Genomic DNA, 27,539 nt, shown 5'->3' on the forward strand with positions numbered 1-27,539 from the left:
CCCACCCCAGCCACAACCTCTCACAGGGACATCCAGGCTCCACATCATTTCAGCGTGCATATTTATCGCTTTCCCCCCACAAGACATGTATTTGAATTTACTCTTGGTAAACATAACCACAGGAGATGCGAATATGTGCTGGGGAAGCATAAATAACTCCACACAGATAGACACACACACACAGACAGCAAACACAGACACGGTTCACCAAGGGAAACCAAGAAGTGCAGAGCACGCCCTGAGGCTGCCACCAGTCCTTGGCTTTGCTCTCATCCACCAAGCCAAGAGGATTTCTACTGCTCTTGCTTTGCAGCAGCTGGTGGGAGAATAAAGCTGGGGAGGAGGAGTCTAAAGTTGCAATATCCCATGAAAGCATCATGGCAAGTCCTGGCTCTGCAGTTTCCTGCAATCATCTCCAAGGAATGGTTCCAGTTGTAGGAAGTTGCAAGTCTTTCACAGTGTGAAAGGGTGGAGGGGCACGGGGACCACCATGAGGGAGGAGCAGCAGGTCATCTTGCAATGTCCCAATTGCAGCCAGCCGATAAACCTTCATGTGGGAACATCGGGGCTAGATGCTCCATCTAGGTCCTCTTTTGCCCTCTCTAAGGTGCTGGTTCCTCTTTAGCTGAGAATAATCTTCAACGGGACATCATGCGAACAAACTCTGCAACCAACAAGAAAAGACAGCCCTGAAGCAGAAGGCATCCATGGTCCCTAACCTGGCTCTCATTCCCTGGAGACAGCATTGCAGCCAGGGTGCAACCAAGAGTCCACATGCTGCCAGCAGGTCTGTGCTGCTCTGTGATGGCCCCGGAGAGCTCACACAGAACGGGCTTTAATCCTTGCATTAGACATGGTGATACGATCCCACTAGCAGGACAGTTCATTGCCTCGGACTCCTTCCCATCCACATACAGTCTTGTTTGCACAATCAGCTCCTTGTGAGACACTACGGCAAGTGTTGTCTCCCTTCACTGTAACTTCAGGGAACCTCGATGTGTAGTCTTGGGAACACAGTATGATTTCTTAGTCAGCTTGCCACCTCACAGAGATACTAGTGTGGGAAAGCACTAGTGTTTTGGTAGGTGCCAGCATTTTTGTAGAGAAAAGTTTACTTTTGATGGACTTGTTTTTAAAGATACAGGTTAACTGTAGGGATACCCTGGATCTATTTCTTCACCACCCTGCAGCTTGTGAAGTCAATTACAATTGTTGAAATTGAGTGTAAATGCCATCAAATATAAATGTGTTTTCATTCTGCACTTGAATTGCTGAGGAACTAATAACTCTGCAAAGTGGAGGGCAGTGGAAATTACCCCCTTGACTTCTCCTTTTCCATTGATGGAGCTGTCCTTTGACAACTAAAGCAGTAACTCACAGAGAAAATGATACTAGGATAGCATTTCATGTATTTTAGCTGTCTAGTATAATTTAGCTGGAAACAAGGAGAGCTACTGTCGTGTAATCAGCCAGTGCATTAGAACAACTGCAGCTACCAGATACTTTCTAGAGAGATGCTTCTAGTTTCTAGCATTTTCAAAGCCCTCAGAAGCTTCAGTAATACTGAGGACTGAGGCTCCTTGTCATGCAGGAGACCCAGGAATGCTTCTGAGCCAAAAAAATTACGTCAGTCTTATTTCAGTTCTGTAGTTCCTGTGCTTCACCCTTACAGCAAATGGACATCCGGACTTGCACTAGGAAAACAAGCAGCCTGCCATGCTCTCACGCCTTCAAGGTTGTATATTCGCTTACCTGTCTGATAGCAACTGCTTCTCTTGCCAGAAACCCTGAGCTCTATTGATGTTGCTCCTGCCGTGGGTAATGGCTAGGATAGTAGCCTAACTACTCATATTTTTCCAAGTCCTTCTGTCATGAAAAGTGGGAGAAGAAATGAAATATCACTAGGATTTAACACCACACCACATCAGATATCTGCAGTCCTAGTGAGTACATCTAGCACATGACCATCTTCTGGCATAAAGGCACAGAAACAAATTCTCTATAAACCCAGATACCAGGGTGAGCCAGAGGAAATGGAAAGTGCAATGCTTTCTCCAAACCAATTCAGCTTCCTCACAGCTCTTGCAACAGATTTAACAGAAAGGAAAATGCCCCATAAAAAGAAGGCTGACACACCATGTGTGCACCAGAATCTGCGTCTCTGTGACAGGGCATATGTCTTATCATGCTAGAATTATGGAGACCCAATTGAAACTGAGGTGTAGCAAGAGACGATACACAAATGAACACTTCAGCAGAGGAATGCCCTGTGTGGGCCAATGTTCTCCATTTTCCTCAGCTGACTAGCAAAAAAAAATTTTGTTTGATTTTTTCTCCATGCTTCAGATACCTGGGCCCTGAGCATGCAAATCTTCCCCTCTACTTAGGCCTCTGAGCTGAAACTCTGACTCACGCCTCAGCATATGGACAGGGAGTGTCCATCCCTTCTCACCTTCAAAATCAACACGCCCATCTCCATTCAGATCCACGTCCCGGATGATCTCTTCAATATCCCGATGGCCCACCTGCTGCCCTAGAAGCTTCTTCATGGCTTCTCGCAGCTCACTGGTGCTGATCTCGCCATCACCATTGGTATCAAACTGCAAGCACATGGAAAATACCAGCAGGGGAAATACAGTTAATGGAAATGGATCTTGCTCTAGGTTGGATTTTGTATGGTTCTGCTCCTGAGTGCCCTGTTTTTCCTGCATTTTCTTGTGTCTCTCCTTTTCCTCCTTTGGGTGCATTTTGAATCCAGTCTGTCTTTTCTCTTTCTTTCAGAAACCCCTCATAACTGCTGTGTCTGTACCAGCTTTCCTCTTCCTTTCCTCAAAGGTTCCCTTATCTTAGTGACTTTCCGCTCCTTCCTTGTTTCATGCCTGGCTTGGCTCTTTCTCTGTCTTCCACTGCACTGCTCTCTCCTCCTCCTCCTCTCCTCTTCCTCAGTGGGTCTTCTCTCTCTCCTGTCTCCTGTTGCTCACCTTTCTGGGGGCACGTGGCAGGAAGCACTCACCTCTCTGAAGGCATCACGGAGCTCTTTTACACCAATCATGTCTGCAGTTTCTGCTAGCAGCTTTGGTCCCATCAGCTCAACAAAATCTTCAAAATCCACATGGCCACCCACTTGGGACAAGATGAAAGGTCATGTGTAAGAACTCCATACGTTAGCCAAGTTAGCCACACTCACTTTGCACTTCTGTGTGCCCTTGATTCTCCAGGAAGCAAAGCACAGAAGGTGCGGGGCAGTGGAAGGAAAAGCAGTGGTAGTTTTACACTGTCTTTGTATTTTCTGGTTTGTGGGCTAGGCGGAATGAGCCCAAGCTATTCCATCCTAGGCTTCCATGGACTGTCCCATCTTTACAGCATCATGCACTGGTATTACATCATGTACGGGTATTAGAGGCTTGATCATTCTAGTGCAGCAACCCTCTGCTGTGCCTGTGCCAAAGGTTATAGCAAGGGCACAGCATATGTGTTTTTCCTGCATGTCCTGGGCAGTGCCCTGCAGCAGTAGTGATGTTGCTCCATTAGCAGTGGCTGAAGTATGCCCAACTGCTTATTCATCATATTAGTCCTTTTTCTTGTTTGTCCCCTATCTGAAAGCTGGCAGTAACACTCTCATATTCTAAGCACTTGCGTGCCAGGGTTATCAGCTGCTTTTTGTGTGGTAGAGTGTGTATGTCACAACTGTTTTCCTTCCCTTGACCATGTAACTTGTCGTTTTTACATCATCATGTGTCAGAAATAACATGCACTAAATATCTTTTTCCCCATCTGGCTGAGAGTAATACCCTGCATTGCCACAGACAAGAGGTGACAAGAAATGAAAGACAAGGGGCACAAACACAGTTACAGTGAATTGGACATGTTTGTCACATCTTTCCATGACTCCAGCAGATGCCCCCATCTGACGCTGCCAGCACAGCCTACTCACAGCCCATCCCCAGGCACACAGCAGATCCACAAACAACCACCACAGAGTGAACAGCCCATCCATCACCCAACTGACCAAAGCATCTTCCCAGGCTCCTTCTTCAGTCTGACACCATCTGACAACAGCTTCAATATAACAACACATTGATGTCTAATTGCTGCTATCAAAGGCAGATTTATACCTGACAGCGTAAGCATGAAGGACAACCCTTCCACTCACTGTTCCCATACAGCACAGTACACACAGTCTTTTTCATAAGCAAAAAACAAAGGCATCAACTTCTAGGGACCACAAACAAACAGGAGAGATGATAAGGAATGAAAATGAAAACCAAATGAAGGGGGGGGGGGGGAATCCAAAGGAAAAGATACAGCAGGAGACTGAGAGAGCCTGAGGCAATGACGCAGGGCACAGCAGCAACGGGGAGGTACAGCTAGGTGGATATTACTCACAGTTCATGTTGATCTGCTGGGAGAGCTCTATTAGCTCCATCTCAGTAGGCATGTAGCCCATGGTTCGCATGCAGTTCCCCAGGTCCCTGCAGTTAATAAACCCATCCTTGTCTTTATCAAACTCCTTAAAGGCTTCTCTTAATTCTGTGGGAGTGAATCAAAAAAGAACAATATTGTCAGTGACAGCTTGAAATACCTTTTCCAAGAAACCTCCCCAGAATCAGCAGCACTTTATGAGGGCAGACTTTCTAAAATACTCTGTATTTTCCCAGCAAATCTCCCTGCAAAGAGGCAATGACTGCAGCAATGTTAAGCTCATCTATCAGCAGCACTGCTGACCCGTGCCTTACAGGAAAGCCTGCTTGGACTACAAGTGTCACAAACTGATCATTGCTAAACTGCACTCCCTAAAGAAACTGAAACTAGTAAAGTTTTCCAGCTTTTACCCCTGCACTATATTATGTAACCCTCACTGTAGGGATTAGCAGGTAAAACAGCTTCCCTGGAGCCATACTATTGTATCACGCTCTACAGCACTTTCTGTGGGAGCTGGGGTGGACAGCAGTTCTTTGACAGCCAATATCCCATTACTTTACTTATCCTCCCACCCAGAAGAAGCTGGAATGGATGCAAATTCCTTCACAGTCATCATTTTTGTAGTTTTACATATTATTTCTTTTGCTGGGGTTTCCAGGAATTAGTCCACTAACCATCTTCTTTGATTTGCCCCAAATTCTTTTACCCCATGGGGGCCAACCTGGAAGAGCCAGCCAGTAGGTTTTCGCTAGGCAGAGAGGAAGGTGACAGAGAAGAAGCAACAAATTTTACCTTCAATTTCTTCCGGACGCAGTTCTCTATCCTGCAAAAAGAGAACATACTATGTTAAAGCCATTTGTTTGCCAAAAACATAGTTTCAGAATAGCACTTGTTGGCGTAAACAGTTCTGGGACAAGCCAGAAAGTGAGAGAAGAACCAAGAAGGTGATGACATGTTTAATACCATCTACCTACCAAGGTTTCCCAGCTTTCCTCCCCAATGGGAGGGGTGTTAGCCTGCATGCTTTTCTGTGGAAGCCCCTCTCCCTCTCATCTGCCAGACAGGGGGATGACAGGTGCTCCCCCAAAACAGAAGAGACCTGGGCCAGCCCAGCAGTACGTGTGGCCTCCCCACCTGATGGTGCTATGAGTACCTTCATGAAAACTCCTACATCGTTCCCCAGCACCAAGTCCTGCAGCAGAGACTGTCCCTGCAGCAGTTATGATCTCCTCTAGAGCTCTGATTGCATTTCCTACTGCAGCTCCCACTGACACAGCCAGATCAAAACAGCTGGGAGCAATCCCTGTAACCAGCAGGTCCGTACTGTCATCTCTTGGATCACTGCTTGATCCCCGTCCTTCTGGCAGAACAGCGACAGCCATGGGCTCTCTTACAGCCAACATCCCCGTGCCACGTCCTACAATCAGTCCCCACAAAAAGGCAGGAACTTCCCCCTTCCCCCCAGGCTTAACTCCATATACAAGCATTTTTAAAACCAGGCATGAAGGCAGACACACAACATATACATCATCAAGGTTATCTACAAACAAAACAGGACAAGGATTCACCATGTTCAGGAAACACTGCAACTTCAAACATCCAAATTGAATTTCTTGGAAGAAGGGGGAGGATATAAAAGAGTATAGGAAAATTCCAACACTGCACCAGGAAGAAGAGACGAGCATGGAAATGCACTGCTTTCTGGTTTAAATGCCCTTTCTAATTCCTCTCATGGCTCCCAGGCAAATCCAAAACATCTGAGAATTTGGAAACACAGAAATGCGATCTCTTTTGTTGTCTCACTCTCGGCTTTTCCCCTCAACCATGGGGAGTTTCTCCTTGCCTTCCAGGTGTCCTCCAGCCTCACCACACACCCCTGGAGACGGTGCCCTTGATCATTTTGAGAAGGATGATCCTTTGCTATTTAACCACAGGCTCTTCTGGAAACTCTCATGGCAGCTGCGCAAAGTGCATAGCAAACTAGGACACACACTGGTTTACGTCTGTGCAGAAGTGGGCTGTGCCAGAGAAATGACCAGCTTGCCACTCATAACCTTCCCAGAGGCATCTCTGTGCTGGATGGAACTGTCAGAGCACACTGGCTCTGCCGTTTCATCCTTCACAGACCTGGTATTTTCAAACATGTCATCCCATTTGTTCTGCTTTCATCAACACCAAGTAATAAAACAATTCAAACTCCTTAGACCAGATGCAGGAGGCATTATTGCCCTCCTGCCATAGATAAAATAGCAGATGAAACCCACCCATGATCAGTACCAACACCTTGTGCACCTTATTCCAGAGTTTACAAACATTAATCCCTGGAGAAACCGCTGGATGCTGATAGTTGGCTTGGCGCAGCAGCAGATGCAGGGGTATGATTACCATCACCACGGGGCAAAGGGTGCCGTGACTCACCCATGGTAACTGCTGTCTTGTGGGAGTGGGTGGGGTAGGACCCAGGCCTTCCTCCAGCACAGTCCTCACAAGACCGTCCTCCTCCTCACTCGCTGAAGAGCACATTGCAATGGACATGACTGATACGTGTCAGAAGTGGGGGCTTCAGCACTGGCTCTAATTTTGCACACCAAGGCATTTGTATTTGCAGGGCTCCGAGCATATCTTTGCACATGCAGATTCTACCATCAGAGCACCACAGATTGCGAATGCAAAAGGAGAGGGAGGGTTTATGTCCCTCCAAAAATCTGACTCAAGCAATAACTAACATCATGAAGAGGTTTGCTGCTTTAAATTTGAAAGAAGATCCCCTAAAATGATAAAGGAGGAAAATGGCTTGGGAAAACATGGGCCGAATCACTCTAAAGCTTTTGGAGAACATATGGAAAGAGGAATAAAATGGTTCAGAGAGCTTAGATCCTAGATATAAGCAGAGGTGACCCTCAGAGAGTCCATTATACATAATGGTCTTAACCTCATTTATTTCTTTTCTATGCACAATAAATCCTGTTGGTATCAAGTCAGTAAAAGTAAAGCTGTTTATCAGATGCATTTATTCTACATCAGAGTAGTTACAGACATCACTAATCCTATTTTGGAGACTTCATAGGGTACTGTGCATTTCCATGGCCTAAGCAGGATGGATACCTGTCCAGCTGCGAGCCTTCCAGCCTTCCACTAGGGAGCTGGACCTGTCTCCTAGGACAGGTGGCTCTGTCCATGCCAGCAAGTGTGCTTGTGTGAGAATATTACGTTTTATGTTTTAGTGAACTGGCGCAAGGAATGTGTGATCACTTAGTGGTTGAAGGCTAGGAAGAACAAAAGGCCTTTGATCAATAAGGACAATTAATGACTTTTTTTGTTTGTTGGTTGGTTGAAGAAGAGGTTTCAGAAATAGAAATAGCTGTATCAATGTATGAGTAAGAGATTTCTTACAAAGCCAAGAAAGCTCTGACTCTCAGGTGATTGGGGTGAGCTTTGTCTCACCACAAGACTATCGAATGCACTGGGTCAATATCTGACAATGCACATGTTCACTCATACGTACCCATAAAAATTGTGTTAAGCATATGCTTCTGATGTCTTTAATTTCATGTTATTGTAGGAATCAAATGTCTATATGCAGAAACATGTTTTACTTCTTGTAAAGATACAACACTGGGGTGCATATTTATGTATATTTAACATGCCCAGGTGTATCTATTTGGATTTACATAAAACCACATATTTTTATTGTTTGTATATAAATGCATGCATTACATGCATATGAACACATAGTTACAAATAGGTGTGACTAAATGGATAGATGTGTTTTTGCTATTTATCTCTGTGTATGTATGGGTAATAGCATTTGGTAGTCTGGCACTATTTGCAAATATGAGGACAGACTGATGCTCTTTGGTTTATTTGGCTGGGATTGCTGTGGTGTCAGGCTGGGTATGATAGTCTATGAGGGATTGTGTTTGGGTATCTGTGAGGAGGTAGATCCATGCTTATTTCTGCTGGTACTAGTGTGCTCACTGTGAGCTGACAGGAACAGCAGCAAACATGGGCATCTCTGTGGGACAGCTTGTTCCCGATATGGATGCCATGATTTACATTTAAGTGGCAATTTAGGCCTTAAATGCTAATCTGAGCCTCTGGGAATCAGATGTGGATGTCTTGCTGGAATAATAGCTTTGAACACTGGACTCCTCCTGAGTCCGTATGATTTAGTAAGATCTGAAGTCCTAAGTCCTTCTCCTGAGTCCATATGATTATGCCTACTTGAGTGTAGGTTTGGATCTATCTTCCATAGCTGCATTTTTAGAATCCTCTTTTCTTGTTCTTTAGGCACAGAGATATCTCTGCACATCCTCCAGGTTAGACATTTGCCTGTGATTGTATTTGCATTTGGAGCTGAAGCTGGGATGCTCGAGACCCAGGGCTGGGGGTTACAGAGCTCCACGCAGATGGAGCATGCGAACAGCTCTGCATCCCCATCTCACATCCGTGTGGTTTTGTGCGTGTCTTGCCCGGCTGGGTGTAACTTACGTACAGGCTGCCTGTTTTCTGCGAAGCCCTTCCTCAGGAAGATGCATGCTGGCCCCAGCAGGTTGTGCATGACGGCGCAGTTCTGGGCCAGCATCATGAGCGGACCCTGGTACTCGCAAGACGACGGCCCCTCTTCACTCGTCTGGACAGCCTTATAGCACGTCTTCTCCTCATGGCGGATCTTCCCAGCCAACCAGCAGCAAGCAAACAATACAACAGAGGATGTTACCTCCCCATCTCACCCAGCCATTCCTCTGAAGTTTTACTGAACCACCTCGCAGAGACATTATTGCTAAATTTCCTTCATCTGGTCCACACTGCGTCCCCCCCACTGGTCTATTAGGATTTGTACAGAAGCAGTAAGTCCAGGAGTTCTTTTCAAAAGCTGATAGAAGTACAACCAACCAGGAGAATTAAACTTTGAAATGACATCAAACTCTCAGCACTGCTCACATCTACCCAGTCACAGCCCAGAGGACCACGCTCCCACTATCAGCCCCAGAGTTAACAATCCCTTGAATGAGCTGCAAAGGACGAGCACATGTCACCTAACAGTACATGTGCCAGCCTGTGCCCCGGGTGAAGCTGCTAGCAGAGCCACATTGGCCAGGGCATCCCCAGGAGGCCAGGCAGAGCCTGCACAAAGACACTGCACTAGGCTCCACGTTACATTTCAGCAACACAGCATCACACACTTTATAATGTTCTTAGAAGGCCGTTTACAGCATCAGGTGGCTCTGCCAACTGCAGGCTCACACTCCCTGTGCCACTTCTAATTAGTTACATCCTCAGGGTCTCAGGCAGTTACTGCACTGGCCTCTTCTAATCACTGACAGTCCCAAAGCGGAGATCAGGCACAGGCACAACATTTTTGTCTGTTTGCATTTGCACATTTTCCTAAGTGCACACGTCCTGCTAAACTCGGGCTCCAGAACAGAATCCAGCACTGGATTTTATAAGGAGGCACTGCTTTCCTTTTATAGAAATGCATTTCCCTGGCTCTGCAAGAAAACTCTTATCCTGATATTCCCATGCAGCTATAAAAAGCCAGCACAACCCACAGGACCCTTGGTTTTATAGAATAAACATTAATCATACATCAGAGTCCTCTTCAGGAATGAGTCTACTTTTACAGCTGGTGTTCCCAAGGGTGATCAGAGAAGCTCTGTCAATTGCCATTGTCTCTATTAACCCTTTTCTTAAAGCCTGAGGTGCTTTTTCAGGCTAAAAGACCAGATACACACACACGCCCCATTTACAGTTGTCCGAGTCTATTGTATCTACTTTCTATGCCTGCCATGTGCTATTATATTGCACACATGGTTTGTAGTTCGCCTTTTGTACACAGCCTTACACCAATCTGCTCATGTATAATGTCATGTGAATATCAAGCATCAAAACAAAAACAACTGAAAAAGCAAGCCATGGAGAAAGAAAATGATGACGCACAAAAGCATTTTCATTGCAGTCATGGATGAGCAAGGAATCTGTCTCTGATTAAATTTGACACAGGACACTTGTCCTTAAAAACCTGAAAGATGAGCATCCGTCCACAAATGGCATATTACTAGCTCAGCTAAATGTCAAGGCATCTGTGCTGAACTGCACAGCTTTGTGATATCAGTGCAATGTATTTTCAAAATTATCAGCTTTATTTCCTGGCACATTTTTCAGTTTAATATACCAAATAATATGAATCACTTAAAATAGCCCACATTGGTTCTGTGTTTAATTCCAGTGAAGCTATGTGAAAGATCAAAGGCCCCACAGCTCCTAATCCTTGTTTGCTGACCCTTCCAGTCGACAGAACTTATTACCAAGCCACAGCAGTACTACAGAATGGTCATCCTGTTATTTTCCTGTGCAGACAGAGATTGCCAGTTTGATGAAACTGTTGCCAAGAGCCACCAAAGATCTTGACCAGTCAACTTGCCGCAGTGCCTGGACAACACGGCACATGGCTTAGCGAGACCCCAACAGGGGATTCCTGCCCTGCTCTCCCATTGCAGGCAGGATTTATGGCATTCTATGTTCCTTCTGCCAGCAGACACCCCCCCCGCCCCGTTTCTCCTGCAAGTATCCCCACAAGTTCCCTCCACCACGCTCCTCCTACATCCCAGCAGAGCCGGGAAGGGAGCTGTGATACGGGCACAAGGTATAGAGGTATAGCAAATAGAGGTATAGCAATGTCAGCTGCCCGTTACAGGGAAAGCAGCAGTGTGCACAACAAGGAAAATGCAAGGAGAGGACTGGGGAGCCTCAGGCTTTCCCTGCCTCTTCCCCAAGCAAAGAACCACTACCCTTCCTGAGTCCAGCCCTTGGCTGTGTCAGACCAGCTGACCTTGGAGAGGGAAGAGAGACCAGACTGATTTAGAGATGGCCATAGTGATGGTGAAGGGTGGCAAAGTGAGGGACCTGGATGCCAAATCTTTTTCTTTTCTGCACAGAAGAAGCACAAGAGGATTCACTTCATTTTCCTGCCTGTGTGTCAGAGGGACTTTGCAGGGCAGCAAGCCCAGAGGAACCTCTTCATCCCAACTGCAGTGCCTCTCAGAGGGAAAGCCAGCCAGGCTGGACACTGTGATTACTGGGAGGACACTGTGACAGTGGGAAAGCAAAGCTGCCAACAGCAGACATTGTGGAGACAAAGCCTGAGCATTGCCACCTGAACAGGCAAGGTATCCCCGTGTCAGCCAGTCCCAGACCAAGACAACTAGTGCCTGGGAGTGACTCCCAAATTTGGGGTTGAAATCATGTATTCAAGAGATCAGTGTGTCATCCAAGAGCAGCTCTCACACACATTGTCTACAATCCCTCCTCTTTACCATTTCAAGAAAATTAGTTTGCCCAAGGTAAAATCTGAGAAAAAAGACGGGGATCATAAAACAGCCAAGTGAATTTGTGCAGTGTTAAGACTGATCTGCAAAGTGTCCACTATAATCATGTGTGTCATGATCAAAAGAACAGCAGAGCCCCAGGACCTGTCAGGGTGAGTGCCTGAGGCCTTAATTCATGACTGGCTGGAGTGATGTCTGAGAAATATTCTAATTCAGCTTCACAACTTTCTCTCTTTAGTCCTGCCATCCCAGGCCTTCTAACTAGGCACAAAGTGTGTTATTCGAAGCAGCTTTTAGGAATGAAAGCATAAATTACCTAAAAGACTGACGACACAGAGCTTATCAGTTCCTGAATCCGTTTTGATTCAAGCAGCCTGGCCACACCTCAGGCTTTAATTGCAATTGCCTTGATCATTTTGAGCACAGCTGCAGCCAACTCATCTTATTGCAAGTTGGAGGCAACCTACAAGCAACCAAGTTGATTTTCCGTATATGCAACATTTGGGTGAACCTCAATTACTTCTGCCTCTCCCCGAAGGTCACCCTGACCTAGGGACTGGTCTGAGCATTGCCTAGCTGCTTGGTGATGAATTCCCTCCTTGTGTATCCCAGCTCCCCTGCAGCAGCACTATGACATTACTGGCTTTGTTTACAGTAGCTGAGATAACAAGCAAACTGTTTCTACACAGAAGAGACATATCTCCGGCCAGAAGAAGCTCCCTGCTAGGGAGGTCCTGTCCCCAGCAGCTCCTTCTCAGAGCGGCTTTCTTGGGTGGCAAGGTCTCCTGAGTGGAGCATCCTGATGGCAGTAGCATTTCACTGTCAGCAAAGTCTCCACAGGGGTATCTCCTCACTGCAATACTTCAGATGCTTAGCATAACTTTTTCATTTACGAGGAATGAATTGCATAGCTTTTTGCTGAGTTATTAGATTTGCAGCGATGCTAAGTGAGAACCATGCGGCTGACAGGTACACAGTGCTGCAAGACCCTTCTCAGTCAAACTCAAGTCAAATATTTCTGGGGCACGTCATTCCCATTTCAATCTAGTCCCTAATAGCAGAATGGTTCCTGAATCTAAATCATCCTGGAATCACTGTAAAACCTCAGCACAGAGCAGATCGTGTGTTGAAGCCTAACAGATACACATGGCAGCTCCCAGATGAAGTCCAGCTGGGCCCAAGCATGTAGACACATGGGCCATGCTGACATGCAACATGATGCACAAACACATAGCCAGGGCCCAGAGTATCCACTCAAAGAGACGTGGACAAACAGATCACAGAGGATAACATGCTTCTGTACTCAAACAGATACCAACAAAACCAGATATGTGTATACGCAAGAATGGATATACACAAAAACACACACATGTCTACATACAGACTTCTGTGAGGATATCCACTGTCAGGTATACACACAGCGCCACACAAGCAGGTATACAACAATCATTGCACACCTGCTCACGCACCTCAGGATGCATACGCAGAGACACAAAGAGCTAAGGACACACACACACTTTGGATGAGCTTGTTAGGTGTGCATGTTTTTACACACCAACAGGAATACGTACAGACACACATGCATTCACACGTATGTGAATATATGTCACTACAGAAATGACACATAACTAGACTCATGCAGATACCTCTCAACTGAAGCACATGCACACACACACACAAACTCACACATATACACGTACATTAAGATGCTCATACAGAAGACGTGTGCCAGTGTACTGCACATCGACAAACACAAGCTTGCACGTATCCAGAGGACAGCTATACGCACACACATGGAGCAGGACACAAGCCTACTCCTGTACATGCATATGCGCACATTTATTTACACACACGTTATGGCTCTCAGCATCCGAGGCTCTAACGGCTGCACTTGCATGAGCAGCTCTTGCAAAAAAAGTCTGGTGAAGAGAGCTGAACCCTTCATACACATCTCTGTGTTTCTCCCACCTCCCATTCCCATCTGCCCACAACGTCACCCATCCCAAGAAGCAGGGCTGGAAACGCACAACGTACTTTGATTCAGGGAACATACCTTTTTTGAGAGGTTTCTCAGTGGAGACTTCACACAGTTGCCCATAATATGTTGAGTCTGCCTTTCCGGTGGACTTGGTTATAAAGGAACTGAAGCAATTGATCCCATTAAAGGTATTCCTTGGGAGCAAAGCAAGAAAGGCAGCACCAGGCAAATCCAAACAGCTACTGGCTGCTGGGGCTTCCCTCTTCAGGGAGCTTTTTCTCTCTCTGCCTCTCTCTCTCCGTGTTTTTACTTTATGTTCACTTTCTTGAAGAGATGGAGCAGGAAGGAGAGGGAGGGGAGAGAAACAGACAGAAAGAGAGGGAGAGAGGGAGAGAGAGAGTGAGAAGGGGAGAGAGAGGGAGGCGGATGTATAATCTACATCAGATTAATGTTCAAATCCCTCCCACCCCCCTCAATCTGCAGGCAAGATTGTTTAACTCATGGGAGAGGGCTGATTCGGGGAGAATTAAAACAGACAGGCACCATGATTTCAGTGATGAGTTCAGTGAATCCAGCTAGTTTGGGTCCACACAGCCTCTGAACATCGCATCCCTAACCACCCCCCTTCTAACTCCTCTCAGCTTTTCAATCACCAGAGAGCTAGGCTGGCCAGAAGGCAATCCACTTATGGGCTTGGAGCAGAGTCCAGAGCTCGTTTCAGAGCAGAAATGGACCATTTATCTGGATGGAACCTGTTTCAGCTTTTAAATACCAGCAGACCTAGAAACTCCCTCATTCTTTTCCTGCCGCGGTGGAAACGAGCCTGCAGGCAGCAGTCCAGAGACCACCCTACAACACTCTCAGCCCCAGGATAGTAATTTTTAACCACAAGGGAGAGACCTTGAGCCAGTCTTGCTGTAAAGTTTTTCCAGCTTTCTGCAAGTAGAAATCAACTGGTGGTTTACCTGCACAACTCTGCCAAAGATGAGCTCACACCTGAATTTTAAATCTGAATAGTCCCAAGCTAGATAATGGGAAGCAAAGAATTTGAACGTCAGATCCATCCATTCCATTTCTAAGCACCCAAATCCTGGAATAAATAAGAGGCCTCTAAACCTCCAGCCAGCTCTGAACTTTGGACTTTAGGCCTGTTGTGGTAACAAAATAATCACTGAAAGGAAAGGCGTCAGTGCCCAATACATTTTCCTCTGATCTCAGGTTAAGTATAAGAGCATTCAGTCTGAAAAGAGATTTAAATTGCATAAAACTCTCACCATTACACCCAGGCAACAGGATCTGAACGGCATAGTGAAAGCACCCTTAGCTATCAAACCATCACAGCTGCAGCTCCACAGTGATAAGAAGCCATGGCATGAAGAGCTACCTCCTTCAAGAACTGTGAAGACCAAGATGACACTGATGAAACACCCTGTCTGTCTATGCAGAAAGCTGGTTGGACACTCAGGTGTTCAGCTGAAAGATTTCACAACTAACTTTGTGGGTGTGGTTCCAAACAAAAGGGTCTACAAAGACCTAACCCATGGGCTGAGCGCTTGCACCACATGCTTTTTTACTCAAGAGCCAAGGACTCACTCTCCTGGCAGCTCTAGGGCTGTAAGACAGAGAGGGACGAACTATCAATGTCACAACAAAGCTGAGATTTCTCTTCTTCCACCCTGATGGTGCTGTGGCAAATGGAGTATGACTATAAAGTGAATCAACAATTGTTTTATCTTAGAGGCTTCTTCCACCTGAGGAGATGAGTTTAGGAGTCCAGCCATGACAAGAGTCAACAGCTTCTCCAGTTCCAGTCACAGCTAGAAGTATATGGCCATGTGGGATGGTGTTTCTTGCTCTTCCTTGTACTAATACTAGGTTCCCAAAAGTGAAAGCAGTGGAACAGCCTTCTCTTAAATTGCCTCAATGCTTTCTTCACTGCATGGCAAGGGAAGGAGCTGCACAAAAATCCACAGGCCCTCTAAAGCAAGAAGCTGCAGAAGCGGATACTGGAAGACACCCCTTGTACCCAGGGCAAACTGAGAGAGGGAGAGAGGGAATGAGGAAGCTCTGGTCTGGAAGACCTTCGTAGGTGAGCCCACCCATGGTGGGCTGGGAAGCAAAACTGTTCCTGAGCTGAGCCTGTCACAAGCCGAAGACCCTTGACACTGGGAAAATATACAGTCACTCTGTGAGGGCTGTGTCAGCCCTAGGCCTCGCAGCAGGGGACTTTGCAGGAGGATGCCAAAACTCCAGCTCCTCTCAAGGCTGCCATCTTTAGCTCTGTTTTTCCTTCCCCTCTTAAAGCAGATAGTGGGAGGCTGATCTACCCTCGGCCAAAGCGCTGGTTGTTAATAATGTCCTCTGTCAGCTGGAGCCATTCCCCAGGCTCCTTGTTTATTGACAGAGTGCTTGTCTCCCTTGAGCAGAAGCTGCCACACAGCTAGCAAGGCGCCTGGGCTCCTTCCTGAGACAAATTACTCCAATTCCAGAGCAGAGAGCCTCCCTGCTGCTAATGAATCTCCCCCCTGACAGGCAGCGTAGAGGCCAGGAATGCCCTGCAATTGAGAAGTGCTTGTCTCCTGCATCCTCCCGGCAAGAGGGAGAGGAGCAAGGGATTCAGGCATCTCCTGCCAGAACCCATCACAGCCCCAGACTGCTACAGGACAGCTTTGGAAGACAGCTGTTGAGTATGTCTTACAGAGCTCTAAAAGACTCTCAACAAAAGTTGAGATGGTCACCCTCTAAATATTAGCTTGTACCAGAGCATTCAGAGCCAGCCAGCATGGCATGCTGCTGAGTTTGCCTGCTCTCCCACTTTTCTTCCCTGCGGTTGCAGGCAGCTGTAGGAAATGTGCAGGGCAGAGTGAGAGGGCTGAGACCTGCTGCCGGGCTTTGCAGGGAGTTTGCAGTCCAGGAAGGGAAAAGGCAATGGAAGCCCATTTGCACCAGGTTTGCAACACAGTCACAGTCCTTTGACTCTGCAAGAACTTCGGCAAAGCTGCAAGGGGCCCAAGAGACACAATTGTAAACAATTTTCTTATCTGCTTATTTACCCTGAATCTCTTCAGAGCAATTGGGCAGCACATCACAATCTAGCAGACAGACCCCAATGACCTCTTGAGGAGGAAAATCACTCTCTACATTGTGATCTTGTTTCCCATCACTTCCATGGGCAGCTTAGACACAGGCAGGGAAGTGGAGTTGGCAGAAAGGTCATTAGAAGATTAGGTTAGAAGAAACATATTTTCTCCCTTCCTCCAACTGAGGCTGCTGTAAGAGAACAGGATGCTGAGAATAAGTGTGTCAAAAACATTTGTGTGTAGGTGCTGATCTGTGGGTATGCCTATATCTGGGGTAGTCAGTATGCGTGTGGGAGGGCTGCACATGCATGTATACTGGTTTTCCCACACTGTTCTTTGTGGCAATCACACTGTTCTTTTAAGGCCTGGGGCTCTGTTGTAAACTTTCTAAAAATCGGTAGGAACTTTGTGAAATGCAAGTCTTGCCTATGTGCCCACATCTCTTCTTCTCCTCTGAGGTATAAGGTGAAGAGCAGAGACCTCAGTGGATGCAGTTTGGCACAGACCAAGGTCTCAACTCACTGGAAGGAAGCATTTGGCACATTCACTGACCTGAGCACAGAGCAGGGAGGGGGCTGGGCAACCTGGCATTGAACAGGGAGTGGTTTAGGTTGTTTAATATGTCTGGATCATTTAAAAAGCAGCAGTGCTGCACTTTGGGCTGGCACCTTTGGCAGAAATGCTCATTTCATAGGAAAATGTTGGATCCCACCATAGCTAATCACTTGGTAGCTGCCAGAAACTTTATCCAGTGGGGCAACAAATATCTAACAAATATCTAACAAATAGTCAATCCAAAACTTGGAATTGCTTATGAGACTGTAGCTTTGCTTGGCAAAAATTTCCAGTATGGATGTATGGATTTGCACAAGGAGGCTGTTCAGATGCCAGGACAGTTTCAGTGCATGTTTTTTTTATTTGCTGGAACATTTTATCAGATGGTTGTACTTAATACAAACACTGCAATAGGAAAATATCAGTAGGTAGGGGGTTAAATCTCTAAGGTGAGTATATAGGAAAGCAGGGAAAACTCATTCCTAGCATCTTTTCACTAAAGTCCACAGTTCTACTTAAGAGCCCATTGCATGTTTTGAAGATTTAGTATTTTAAAATATTCCACCTTATTTAATTTATCCTAACAGGGCAAGAATTTTTGGTCTATTTTTTCCTGTCACAGAGTGGAGCATGCACATATTGATTAGTAGCTTTCAAATCTGTTCCCAAACACCCTTTAGCTGGTGGCTATACATCTGTATTTTACAAGAAACAACCCAGTCTTTTTTACTGGATGACCTCATATGAGCCTAAGCATTTGGAATTGTTAACATCCTCCTCTGGCCAGTGCTGTCGAGGACCTCATTTCAAAGCTACCAATTGCTGGAACATGCACTGGCACACCGAACTTCTGCGACTGGCTTCTCTTTCCTGCATCCAGCTCCCAAGTGCTTTTGCTGCACATTGAGTTGTGTCTTCTAACCTCGAATGAACCTTGGATGGTTCCATATTCCAGTCAGACAAGTGCAAGTCCATCTCAAGGGGAGGCACCAGCAGGTACTGGTGGATGCAGTCCAGTTCCTCATCTAGGGGGAGGAATATTTCTGCAGAGAGTTTGGGAACTTTCTTTGCTGTCAACTGTTCCTGGAAGAAAGTGTTGCTGACTCATGCTGTGCATAATATTCTCCTCCATTAGAGCAATTGGATCATATTCAATCACAAACAACAGAAAGGTTATTAAAAAGACCAAGGATATTTTCCATCCCTCTCAAGGTAACAAAGCCTGGACTGTCAACTTCTGTTTAGAACAGCTTTGCCTAATTAGCTAGCTTTATTCTGCGTTAGATGAAAAGAGATGGGAACGTGCCATCTTCTGACACCTTCCATGCAGATCTGGTCCACATATTTTGCGCTAGCCCAACTTCCAAGTCCCTGCGCAGGAGATGTATTGGCCAGCGCACAATGTGTTGTGGGTATTTTCTGCTTTCAAGATCATCAATGGGCTACAAAAAGACAAGTACAAGCTTGACAGCTCAGAAGCTGCTGTGACAATTTGCCATGTATATGCAGTACAAAGATTGTTTAAAACAAACCTTACATGGTCCCCTGTCTCTGCTCAGGAACATGAGAACTATGAATCACACTCTGTCCGTCTGGAACCACTGCAAAAGCATCTAATTCTGCCCTGACTCCCTCACTGCTTTCAAAATAAAAGGGACAGGGGTTCAGTATTTGGCTGGCACACGGAGGTGCTAATAGAAGGCATGGCTGATTATTAGATGAGCAAAGGCCTGGAAACCAATACTAATCAAATACTCCAAACCAACCATGTAGCACTACATGAGATATGCCACCATAAAACCGAGGTCTGCCTCACTTCTGTTTTCAGTAAGGATCTGACAGCACCTTTAGAACTGCATATCCCAGTATGAGACCTCTGGCTATATCTCAGCAAGCTGGTCACAAACTGCCTAAACCCTTTCTGCATTATTTCAGCAGAACGCAGTGGGGGTTGCTGGTGGTTTTCTACTTCCTGCCTTCAACTATTGTGACATGATGCTTCACAACATTACACGGTTGCCTGTTTCCTTCCAAGAGCAGAGAATGTATTTCATCTGTGTGGGATGAAGCAATGCTGTATATTCTTTCCAAAGATGGTTGCAAGGTGCAAAGCACTCCAGGAGAGGAATGGTTGGAAGAAATATTAGAATATTGCTAATTACTTAATTCACAGATAGTATTGAGTTTATGGTCTTGTGCTGGTGCAGAAAGCTACTAAAAAACTAAATATGACCATACAAGCTACAACAGCTGTTTGTCTCTATTTCTAAGTGGGGCATTTGATTGAAATTGGAGGATTACTCAAGTTCATGGGCACTGCTGTTGCTCTCTAAGGTCACAGGAATGTCACAGGATTATTGAAAGGGAGCCCAAAGTTAGCTAGGCATCTTTAACTGGATGCATACCATATAGCTGCTTGTTATTGGAAATCAATACCACTCATGGACTCATCAGGGAAAAACAGTTACTGAAGCTGGGATGCTACAAAGAACCACAGCTAATTCAGCTGACAAACCTGCAGCCCAGCCACTACATCTAAAGCTAAACTCTTCTGTGACACTTTGTTCAAACCCAGTACTGCATGAAACAAAAATCAAGGTGGCATAGGTTGATGGAAGGCACAGTGGACTAATTTAAATAATGATGAATTTATTATTGAAAGATTTTCTTCTCTCAAAAGATAAGCTGAATCGAACCAGAAGGTTTGTGTATTTCGGGGCATTAGATCATGCTGCTGTATATTTCATGAACGGAATATTTAATGAATGTTCTTTTAGCTTGGTTTTATTTTGATGTCTTTCTATATCCTTTTAAAACAGATTTGTTTAAAAAGTAAATCACTGACAAAGATTAATGTCTGCTGGCAGACCTACTGCAGGCAGGAAGCTTATCCATTGCCCCTCAGTGATTCTGTACGTCTGGCTCACATCCCTCAAGCTCTTTACAAGTAATAAATGTGATAAATTTTTCTCCAAGCTGAGCAAGGGGGCAGCTGAGTGGATGTGCTCAAGTGAAACAATGTTCTTCTGTGTTGGCATCCAATACATATGGAAAACACGAGACACACATTGGAAGGTATAGCGGGTGTCAGCAGGCAGGGATGTACGCATTCACTGATCATTTTAAGCACAGGAATGTATATGCGTGTACAGTGGTGGTTGCATAGCCACACAGAAGATTCAGCAGAGGCTGCGCACGTACAGGCTGTGTGTATACAGATAAGACATGTATACGAAGGCTCTTTGTCAGGCTACACGCACGCACATGGTCTGTGGCAACACATGCAGGGACGGAAGCACAGAGGCAGTACCAGCCCCACGAAAGTCCCCGTACCCACCCCTGCAAACACGCGCCTGGCGACCAGCAGGAAGCCCGCACCGGCTCTCGCCTGCATCACGGCAGCCACGGGACTCCCCCGGACCTGACACATCACCGGGCGGCCCGGGCACCGAGCAGAGGCCTAGCCCCGGCGGCACGGGCTGGCCCGAGGAGCGCCGGGTCAGAGCCGAGGCGGGCCCGCCGGCCCGGGCAGTGGCCCCGGGGCAGGAGCCAGCCGGGCCGCGCAGCGCCGCCCGCAGAAGGGGGCGCCCTGTGGCCGCCGAGCGCGCCTGGCCGGGGCACCGGCCGGGGGCGGTGCTGTCCCGCCAGCGCTGCGGAAGCGGCCCCCGGCGGGCCCGAGGAGCCCCGGCGGGCCCGGGGAGCCCCGGCACGCGCAACTCGGGGCGGACCGCCGGCTGCACGGCGGCCCCGGGACACCCTTCCCACCCCGCACACCCCGAGCGCCCTTTCGGGGTCGGAACGAGCCTTCCGAGGTGCTGAAAAAAGGAAAAGTCGGGGAGGGAGGATGTGGTGTTTCTTGGCCTCCTAACCTGTGCACCCAGGCTCCGTACCGGCAAGCAGAGACTGCACCATGGGATCAGCATCACTATGGCGGTTGAGGTCATTCTGAGCCAGAAGTCTGTTCACCCCAAATTACTGTGCCGATTTAACATTGTACATGAGCAGGTGTTAGACTGTCCTCGGTTTGCCACAAGCCCTAACATGCCACTGCTTCACCTGCCTTACAGCATGGTACAACACAGCATGCCTGTAAACCCTGGCCTGTCACCTTCACCTTTGCCATTCCACAGCATGACACCCAAAAATTTCCATCGCTGGCATCACCACTCCAGCACGGCCCAACATGCTGCAGCCTCCCTCACTAATACACAGAGGCAACTGAAAACTTCCATTACTGAGCCACTCTCTGCTGGGCTGGCTAGGACTCCCTGGCTCTTCACTGGCAGAGCTCCAAGCGGGGTCCTGATGCAGCAGCTGCTCTTGGGCAAAAGTCCCACTAGAATCAGCTGAAGCCATTGAAGAGAACAAGGTCATCCTGCAGATGAGGAGACCAGAAGGGTGAAAGGCTGGACAAGGCACCTTTTCCCTACCCACTCCCACCTGGTTTAGAGAAGAGTATTCTTAAACATCTTCTTCCCACACAAGACAGCCCAGGGCACACATCCTGCCCCAAACAGGGCTTCTTCTGTCATCCTGGTTTGCTGTAATGTCCATTAAGACCTGTTAAGAAGAACTAAAGGCCATGGGTAAAGGAAGATGGAGCAGGACCAGAAAAGGCAAAGGATACAAGAAATGCAGAAAGATTCCTTCCCTATTTTAATGGTAATGTGGATGCTGACATTAAAGCAAGAATGGGAGATGGTGCAGATAGGAGAGGCTTTTAACTCCCTGTACAAACAGAAATACAAAAGCCCCTTTGGCCACTGTGCTAACAGCAGAAGCCTGTAAATATTTAATGAATCCCTATGGCATAGTTTGACCCCTCTGATCCCCATGCTACCAGAGGCAATTGACAGAAAACTGTTGGGGAATCACTTCACTGAAAAATTTAACAGTCAGGCAGGGTGTGAAAGCTAAATGGCTCTGAAAACGGTCAGGTCTCACATGGCAGGATCACTTGCAAATTAATATTGCATAGAAAAGGCCCAGAAAAAGCTCTTCTTAAAGGTGCCGACCAGGCCAATGCTGAGACACAGAGGAATGAAGTGACAAGAACCAGCAGGTTTCTGTGCCGCGGTACCCGTACAGCACTGTGCCGTGAGTCCGGTGCCAAGTTGCTGCTGCTGCATCACCTCTGCCCCGGGAATCTGCTGCCACAAAACTGTTGCATCGAGGTCCCTGCTGCCACCGCACTGCTGTCCCAGTCTCTGTGCTGCTGTTGCTACTGTTGTCATGTTAATAAACTGTGTCCTGCTGCCAGGCTGTCATCTCCCCACCATCCCGGCTGCCGAGAGGTCACGGCTCCTCTGCTGTTACAGATGTGCAAGTGCTCAATAATGCACTGTTGCTAAACTGTATCCTGTTAGCCACACTATAGGCACTACAGGACCACCAACATGCTATTCTGCTCTGCAGCGGTGACAGCATGCTCCTTTTTGCTCCATGACACTCCTTTACTACTTGGCCACTCCAACACTATACTCCTACCAGACAAAAATTATATGAAACATCCTGCTCATGCTCCCTTTTCTCACTGCTTCCCCACTTTGCTGCATTATCACACATGCGTCCCTTGCCAACTACACCCGTGAGTCACTGCACTGCTCTCCCACTGCACTGAGCTACTGCCACTGCAGGGCCACTTTAAAACACTGCTGTCCCACTATCACACCCATCATACAGCCAGCCCTTACTCACCCTGCACTTCTGGCACCAGATAAGTCTGTGCCGTTGCCCTTGTGCTAACTCACAGCCGTGCTTCCAGAACTGCAGCATGGTGGTAACATCTCACTCACTACCTTCTGGTACAACGGGATGGTGCTGTCAGGTCGGCGCAGTCCTTTACTAATATCACACCAGAAGCAATCACTGCTGTATAGAATAGCTCCTGTCTGGAATATTGTATTACTACATCATTAGACTGCTAAACTCTTCTGTCAGGCTACAACACTACACAATTATCTCACCCGTGCACTGCCAAACTCCCACTGCATGGCACCAGTATCACATCTCTGTTCCGCCACAGGATTGCGTTACCACACCACCGCATTGTCAGTGCTGTGTTCTCCAGGCACTCAGTGCTGTGCGGCACTGCATGCTAACCTGGTATAAACTCCACAGCGGAGTGCTTTTCTGCAACTGCCTTACTGATCCAGTGTGCAAACGTGTCATTAGACTAAGATGACATCCTGGCTTATACTAATACATTATCACACTACCCTACACTTGTTAATTCATGTACCACTCAATTTCAAAATGGTAAAATGCCCTGAAAGAGTATTATTGCTTTATTATGTCAGAACATCACTGCACCAATATAGCATAAGCCTAATTAATAAAATATCACTGCATCCTGTATCCTGGCAGTATCTTAGCATTCTCCCTGAGTACACACCCACAGTGCACTATATTGCTGTGCTGGTTATATAAACACAGCACTTCTGCCTTCACTCCGTCTTTCTTTCTGCACAGCTACAAATCTGTCTCCCTCAGACACAACTCTGTAGTTCTGGGCTGCTCCTTTTTGCTGTTACTGCAATAATGACATTCTCTGTGAAGTCATCCCTGCAATCTTTTCTGCGTAATCTGATTGTACCACTGTAGCATCTGTGCCCACATCACTGTACCACAGAGGAACAACAGGGTGATGGTGTTCCACATCTGTAGAGCTGGGACAAGATACAAGGTGCTGTCGGACCACAGTGCTCTGCTGCTGCAGATATGCATCACTGTGCTCCTCTCCTTCTATGTACTGCAAGATTACTGTTTTAACTGTTTCACAGCAGGCTGTGTGGGCTGGAGAGAAGTTCTTGTATTAAATTGTCTGCTGAGCAGTTGCTTTCTTCTAATTACAATGTGGAACAGACTGGTGTTACAGCACCTGCAGTCTTATACTGCAATCCTGGACACTTCTGTGCTTATGAGCCTGCCTCAGGCCAGGCTGCAACTTGGGTTCCTGCAGGTTTAAGTCCTTGCCTGCTTCAAAAACTCACTCACATTTTTACAAAGTGCTTAGCATTTGTTTCTTTACTCACAGAAACAAAATTTCCATCATTCTGTTCCATGACAGAATATCCACAGTTCTTACCTTTGGGCTTTTATTTGCCCCAGGATTTTGATATCACTACAAAAAATCTTTACATATCTCTTCCTATAATCAGTTCTTTGTGTATCCTACATTATAGCTCCCCTTCTTGTATCCACAAACTCCCTGTGCACCCCTACTACAGCTCACTCCTAAAAGCCAGTCCTCAATTTCCACTAGATGGGTCATTCTCTCATAGTTACTTCAAACAAAGCAAGTGAGAGATAAATACAAAGAGAAATGGGAATAAATAATATTATGCTGTAAAAGAAAGATTTTGGTGTTTGCTTATAAGCCTTGGTGCAATGTACCCAGCAAAAAGATGAAAACTAGAATTGTATCTGTCTCCTTTTTGTAAGAGGCACTGTTCAACACTGCAATTAAATTTTGCAAAGTTTATGGCTTTCAGAAATGTCTTCTGACACTGGAATGCAAGCAGCAGAGCAGGTAAAATAAAGATGCCATTCAGGTAAGGATTGAGTTCAAAACTAGAGAGGTTTCTGTGCCTGGCATGTATTTGTTTGTATTTCTGACACTTTGGGATATACAGCTCCATAGACTTAAAATCTGTTCTCAGATACATCTTCACTTTCCTCAGAACTACAGGTACAGCACAGGTCAGAGCTGAGCCCATGGATTTCAAAGCCTGGTGCTGGAATACTGCTTTTTGTAACCTGGCTGAGCACCAAGCCGCTCACCAGGCCCTTCCTTATCGCTACTACAAAAAATTTAATCTAGACTTCTGGTACGCCACTGGCACAGGGAGGGTGATATTCATTCCGAGTTAAACACAACTGTAACATTCATAAATAGCAAACTGTCAGTAAGGATGCAAAATTGTCAAGGAGAACAGATGTGCTTTGATTTTTCTCTGAAGAAGTCAAGATGAACAGAAGTAGACAATGCTTCCTAAGATCAGATTAAACAGATACAGATGTATGACCTCCTTCCACCCAGTTACAAAAATTCTTCTCATTCCCCTCATAATCTTAATTTGGATGGGCGCCCCACGATGCCTCCCAAACCCACTTCAAAACAAACAAAAAAAAAGACCCGATGACAACAAACCCCACAAATCCTAATTCTGGTTTAATCGATCAGTTCTGGGGCTGGAACTTAGCTGCCTAGGCTACTGGCTTATACCTATAATTGTGCTTCTGGGCGATTGCAGTTACATTAATCTTCCTGGAGATTACAGCTCCCAGTAACATCCCTAAATGGCTCTAAAAGAAAATTCCGAGCCAGTCTCTCTCTGCCTTTTCATTTTTAGAGAGTAGCCCTGTTGGGTAATTTCACTACCAGAAGCAGCTAAAAGCGACAGCTTTGTACCAAAAGAGCTTGCAAACACCGAAAGCATCTGTTCCATCCTAACATAGTGACTGGGAAGGCTTCGGAATTGGGTCAGGATTTTTTTTTTTTTCCGTCCTCCCCACTACCTTCTCCTGACAGCTTCTGCCATCAGAAATGATTCATATGCTGATTGCACAGAAATGTACCATAAGGAGATGTAAACAAATACAGCAAAGCAAGGCGGGGAGCCAGAGAGATGGAATCTAATAAGTAAATACATTTTAAAAATCCGCTTCTCTGACTCTCACCCTCAGCAGGGAGAGCCACAACTTCCCCCGGCGACAGGGGAAGCACCGGCACTTCTTCCCCCGCCAGCACCACCGAGAGCGCCCTCCGCAGCGCCCGGCGGGGCGGGCGGCCGGGGGCTGCAGGCGGCTCCGACCCGCGCCCCCTCCCCGCGCGGAGCCCTGCCCGGTGCCAGCCCCGCAGCGCCCCGGCGGTGCCTCACCCCCGGGAGAAGTTCGGCAGGGGCGGCCAGGAAGCAGTGCATTTACAGCCGCGGGCTGCGCCCGAGGGCGCGGGGGCTCCGCAACGGCGAGCCGAAGGTCCGTGCGCGGGCAGGAGGGGAGAGCGCGGAGGGCAGGCAGGGAGGGAGGGAGGGAGCGAGCGAGAGGCGCTCTGCCCCTTACCTGGCCAAAGACCGAGCTGAGCATGGGGTGCAGCTGGTGGAAAAGGGGGTCCGCTTCTACCGACCGATCGCTGCCGCTGGACTTGGTGGAGTACTTGCTGCTGGATTTGGACAGAGGTGAAGTGCCTTCCGAGAGCTTTAGGGACTCTCTGCTGGACCTCTGCCTGTGACTGAAGAAAAAGTCCTCCTCTGCCTCCTCCCCATCCCTGTCTGAGAGCTGGTGCTGGTCCTGGGGGTGACCGTGGCTGGCGTGCGGCGGGAGGTGGTGGTAGTGCTTGGATGTCCGCACCGGTTCCTTGCCGCTGCCTCTCCTTGGACCTCCTTCCGCCGGCTCCGGCTGGCTCTCCCCCCGTCCATGTGACAGCTTCCCCGCGCCCCTCGCTCCGTCCTCCCGGGCGCCCGGGTGGCAGAGGGGCCTGCGGGCACTGGGCTCCCCGGGGAGCGGCTCCTCGCTCGGCTCCCTCCCCGCCTGCCCGCCTTGTCCTCTGCCGTCCCGGGCACGGCTGCCGCGGGGCTGGGCGCCCGCCGCCCTCCCGCTCCCCGCCGCCTTCAGCAGCGAAGTGCGGGACTCGCTCTTCGCCATGGAGGAGCCGCTCATCGCGGGGCCGCTAGAGCCGCATCCCCAGCCGGGCGGAGCGCTGCCGCTGCGGGCAGGGCTGCGGCGCGCCGCTCACGGCATGTCCTGCGGAGACCCGCTTAAATCCCGCACCGCAGCCCATGTGACAACGCAGACAAAGGCCGCGGAAGGGGCGCTCCGGCGGGGGCTGGCGGGCACCGTCCCCCCGCTGGGGCTCCCCCCGCCTCTTCTCCAGGTGAGCCGGGGCCTCCCCCCGCCGGGGGCCGGCTCAGGCCGGGGCGCGCCGGCAGGCGAAGCGGCGGCGCCGAGGGGGTGCGGGCGGCTGCGGGCGGCGCTCCCGCAGCGCGGCGGGCGGGCAGGGCCCGGCGGCCCCGGGCCCAGCGGGAAGGGGGGGACCGCAGGGCCGCAGCCCCCCGGCGCGGCGGCGGCCCAGAGCATCGCCCCCGGCGGCGGTGCCGACGGGGAGGGCGGGGGCTGCGTCCCGGGGGGCAGGCCTGAACCCCGAGGCTCCCGCATCTCCCAGGGAAGGGGCTTAGC

At 48.0% G+C, this 27,539-nt stretch overlaps 2 protein-coding genes across 6 annotated transcripts in view; both read right to left on the reverse strand.

Annotated features, from left to right (window-relative positions):
• The window catches only part of RNF10 (ring finger protein 10), a 201,963-nt gene that overhangs the window by 120,044 nt on the left and 54,380 nt on the right, over positions 1-27,539 (reverse strand). The window lies entirely within an intron of this gene.
• On the reverse strand, positions 48-27,237 carry CABP1 (calcium binding protein 1). Of its 5 annotated transcripts, XM_027814056.2 has the most exons (8): positions 26,427-26,543; positions 13,804-14,052; positions 8,918-9,094; positions 5,215-5,245; positions 4,387-4,530; positions 3,014-3,123; positions 2,453-2,600; positions 48-664 (listed from the first exon to the last, which is right to left on the reverse strand). In XM_027814056.2, exons 2-8 carry the CDS (start codon positions 13,846-13,848, stop codon positions 639-641), a joined length of 681 nt encoding a protein of 226 aa, XP_027669857.1. In that variant the 5' UTR covers positions 13,849-14,052; positions 26,427-26,543; the 3' UTR covers positions 48-638. The 5 variants fall into 5 exon arrangements, with proteins under 5 accessions (XP_027669857.1, XP_055561437.1, XP_005445328.1 ...); XM_055705462.1 differs by lacking the exon at positions 13,804-14,052 and having other exon boundaries at positions 26,427-27,234; XM_005445271.3 differs by lacking the exon at positions 8,918-9,094.

This window comes from Falco cherrug, chromosome 1 (genome assembly GCF_023634085.1).
Source record: "Falco cherrug isolate bFalChe1 chromosome 1, bFalChe1.pri, whole genome shotgun sequence".
In the NCBI taxonomy this organism is placed as follows: Eukaryota; Metazoa; Chordata; class Aves; order Falconiformes; family Falconidae; genus Falco; species Falco cherrug.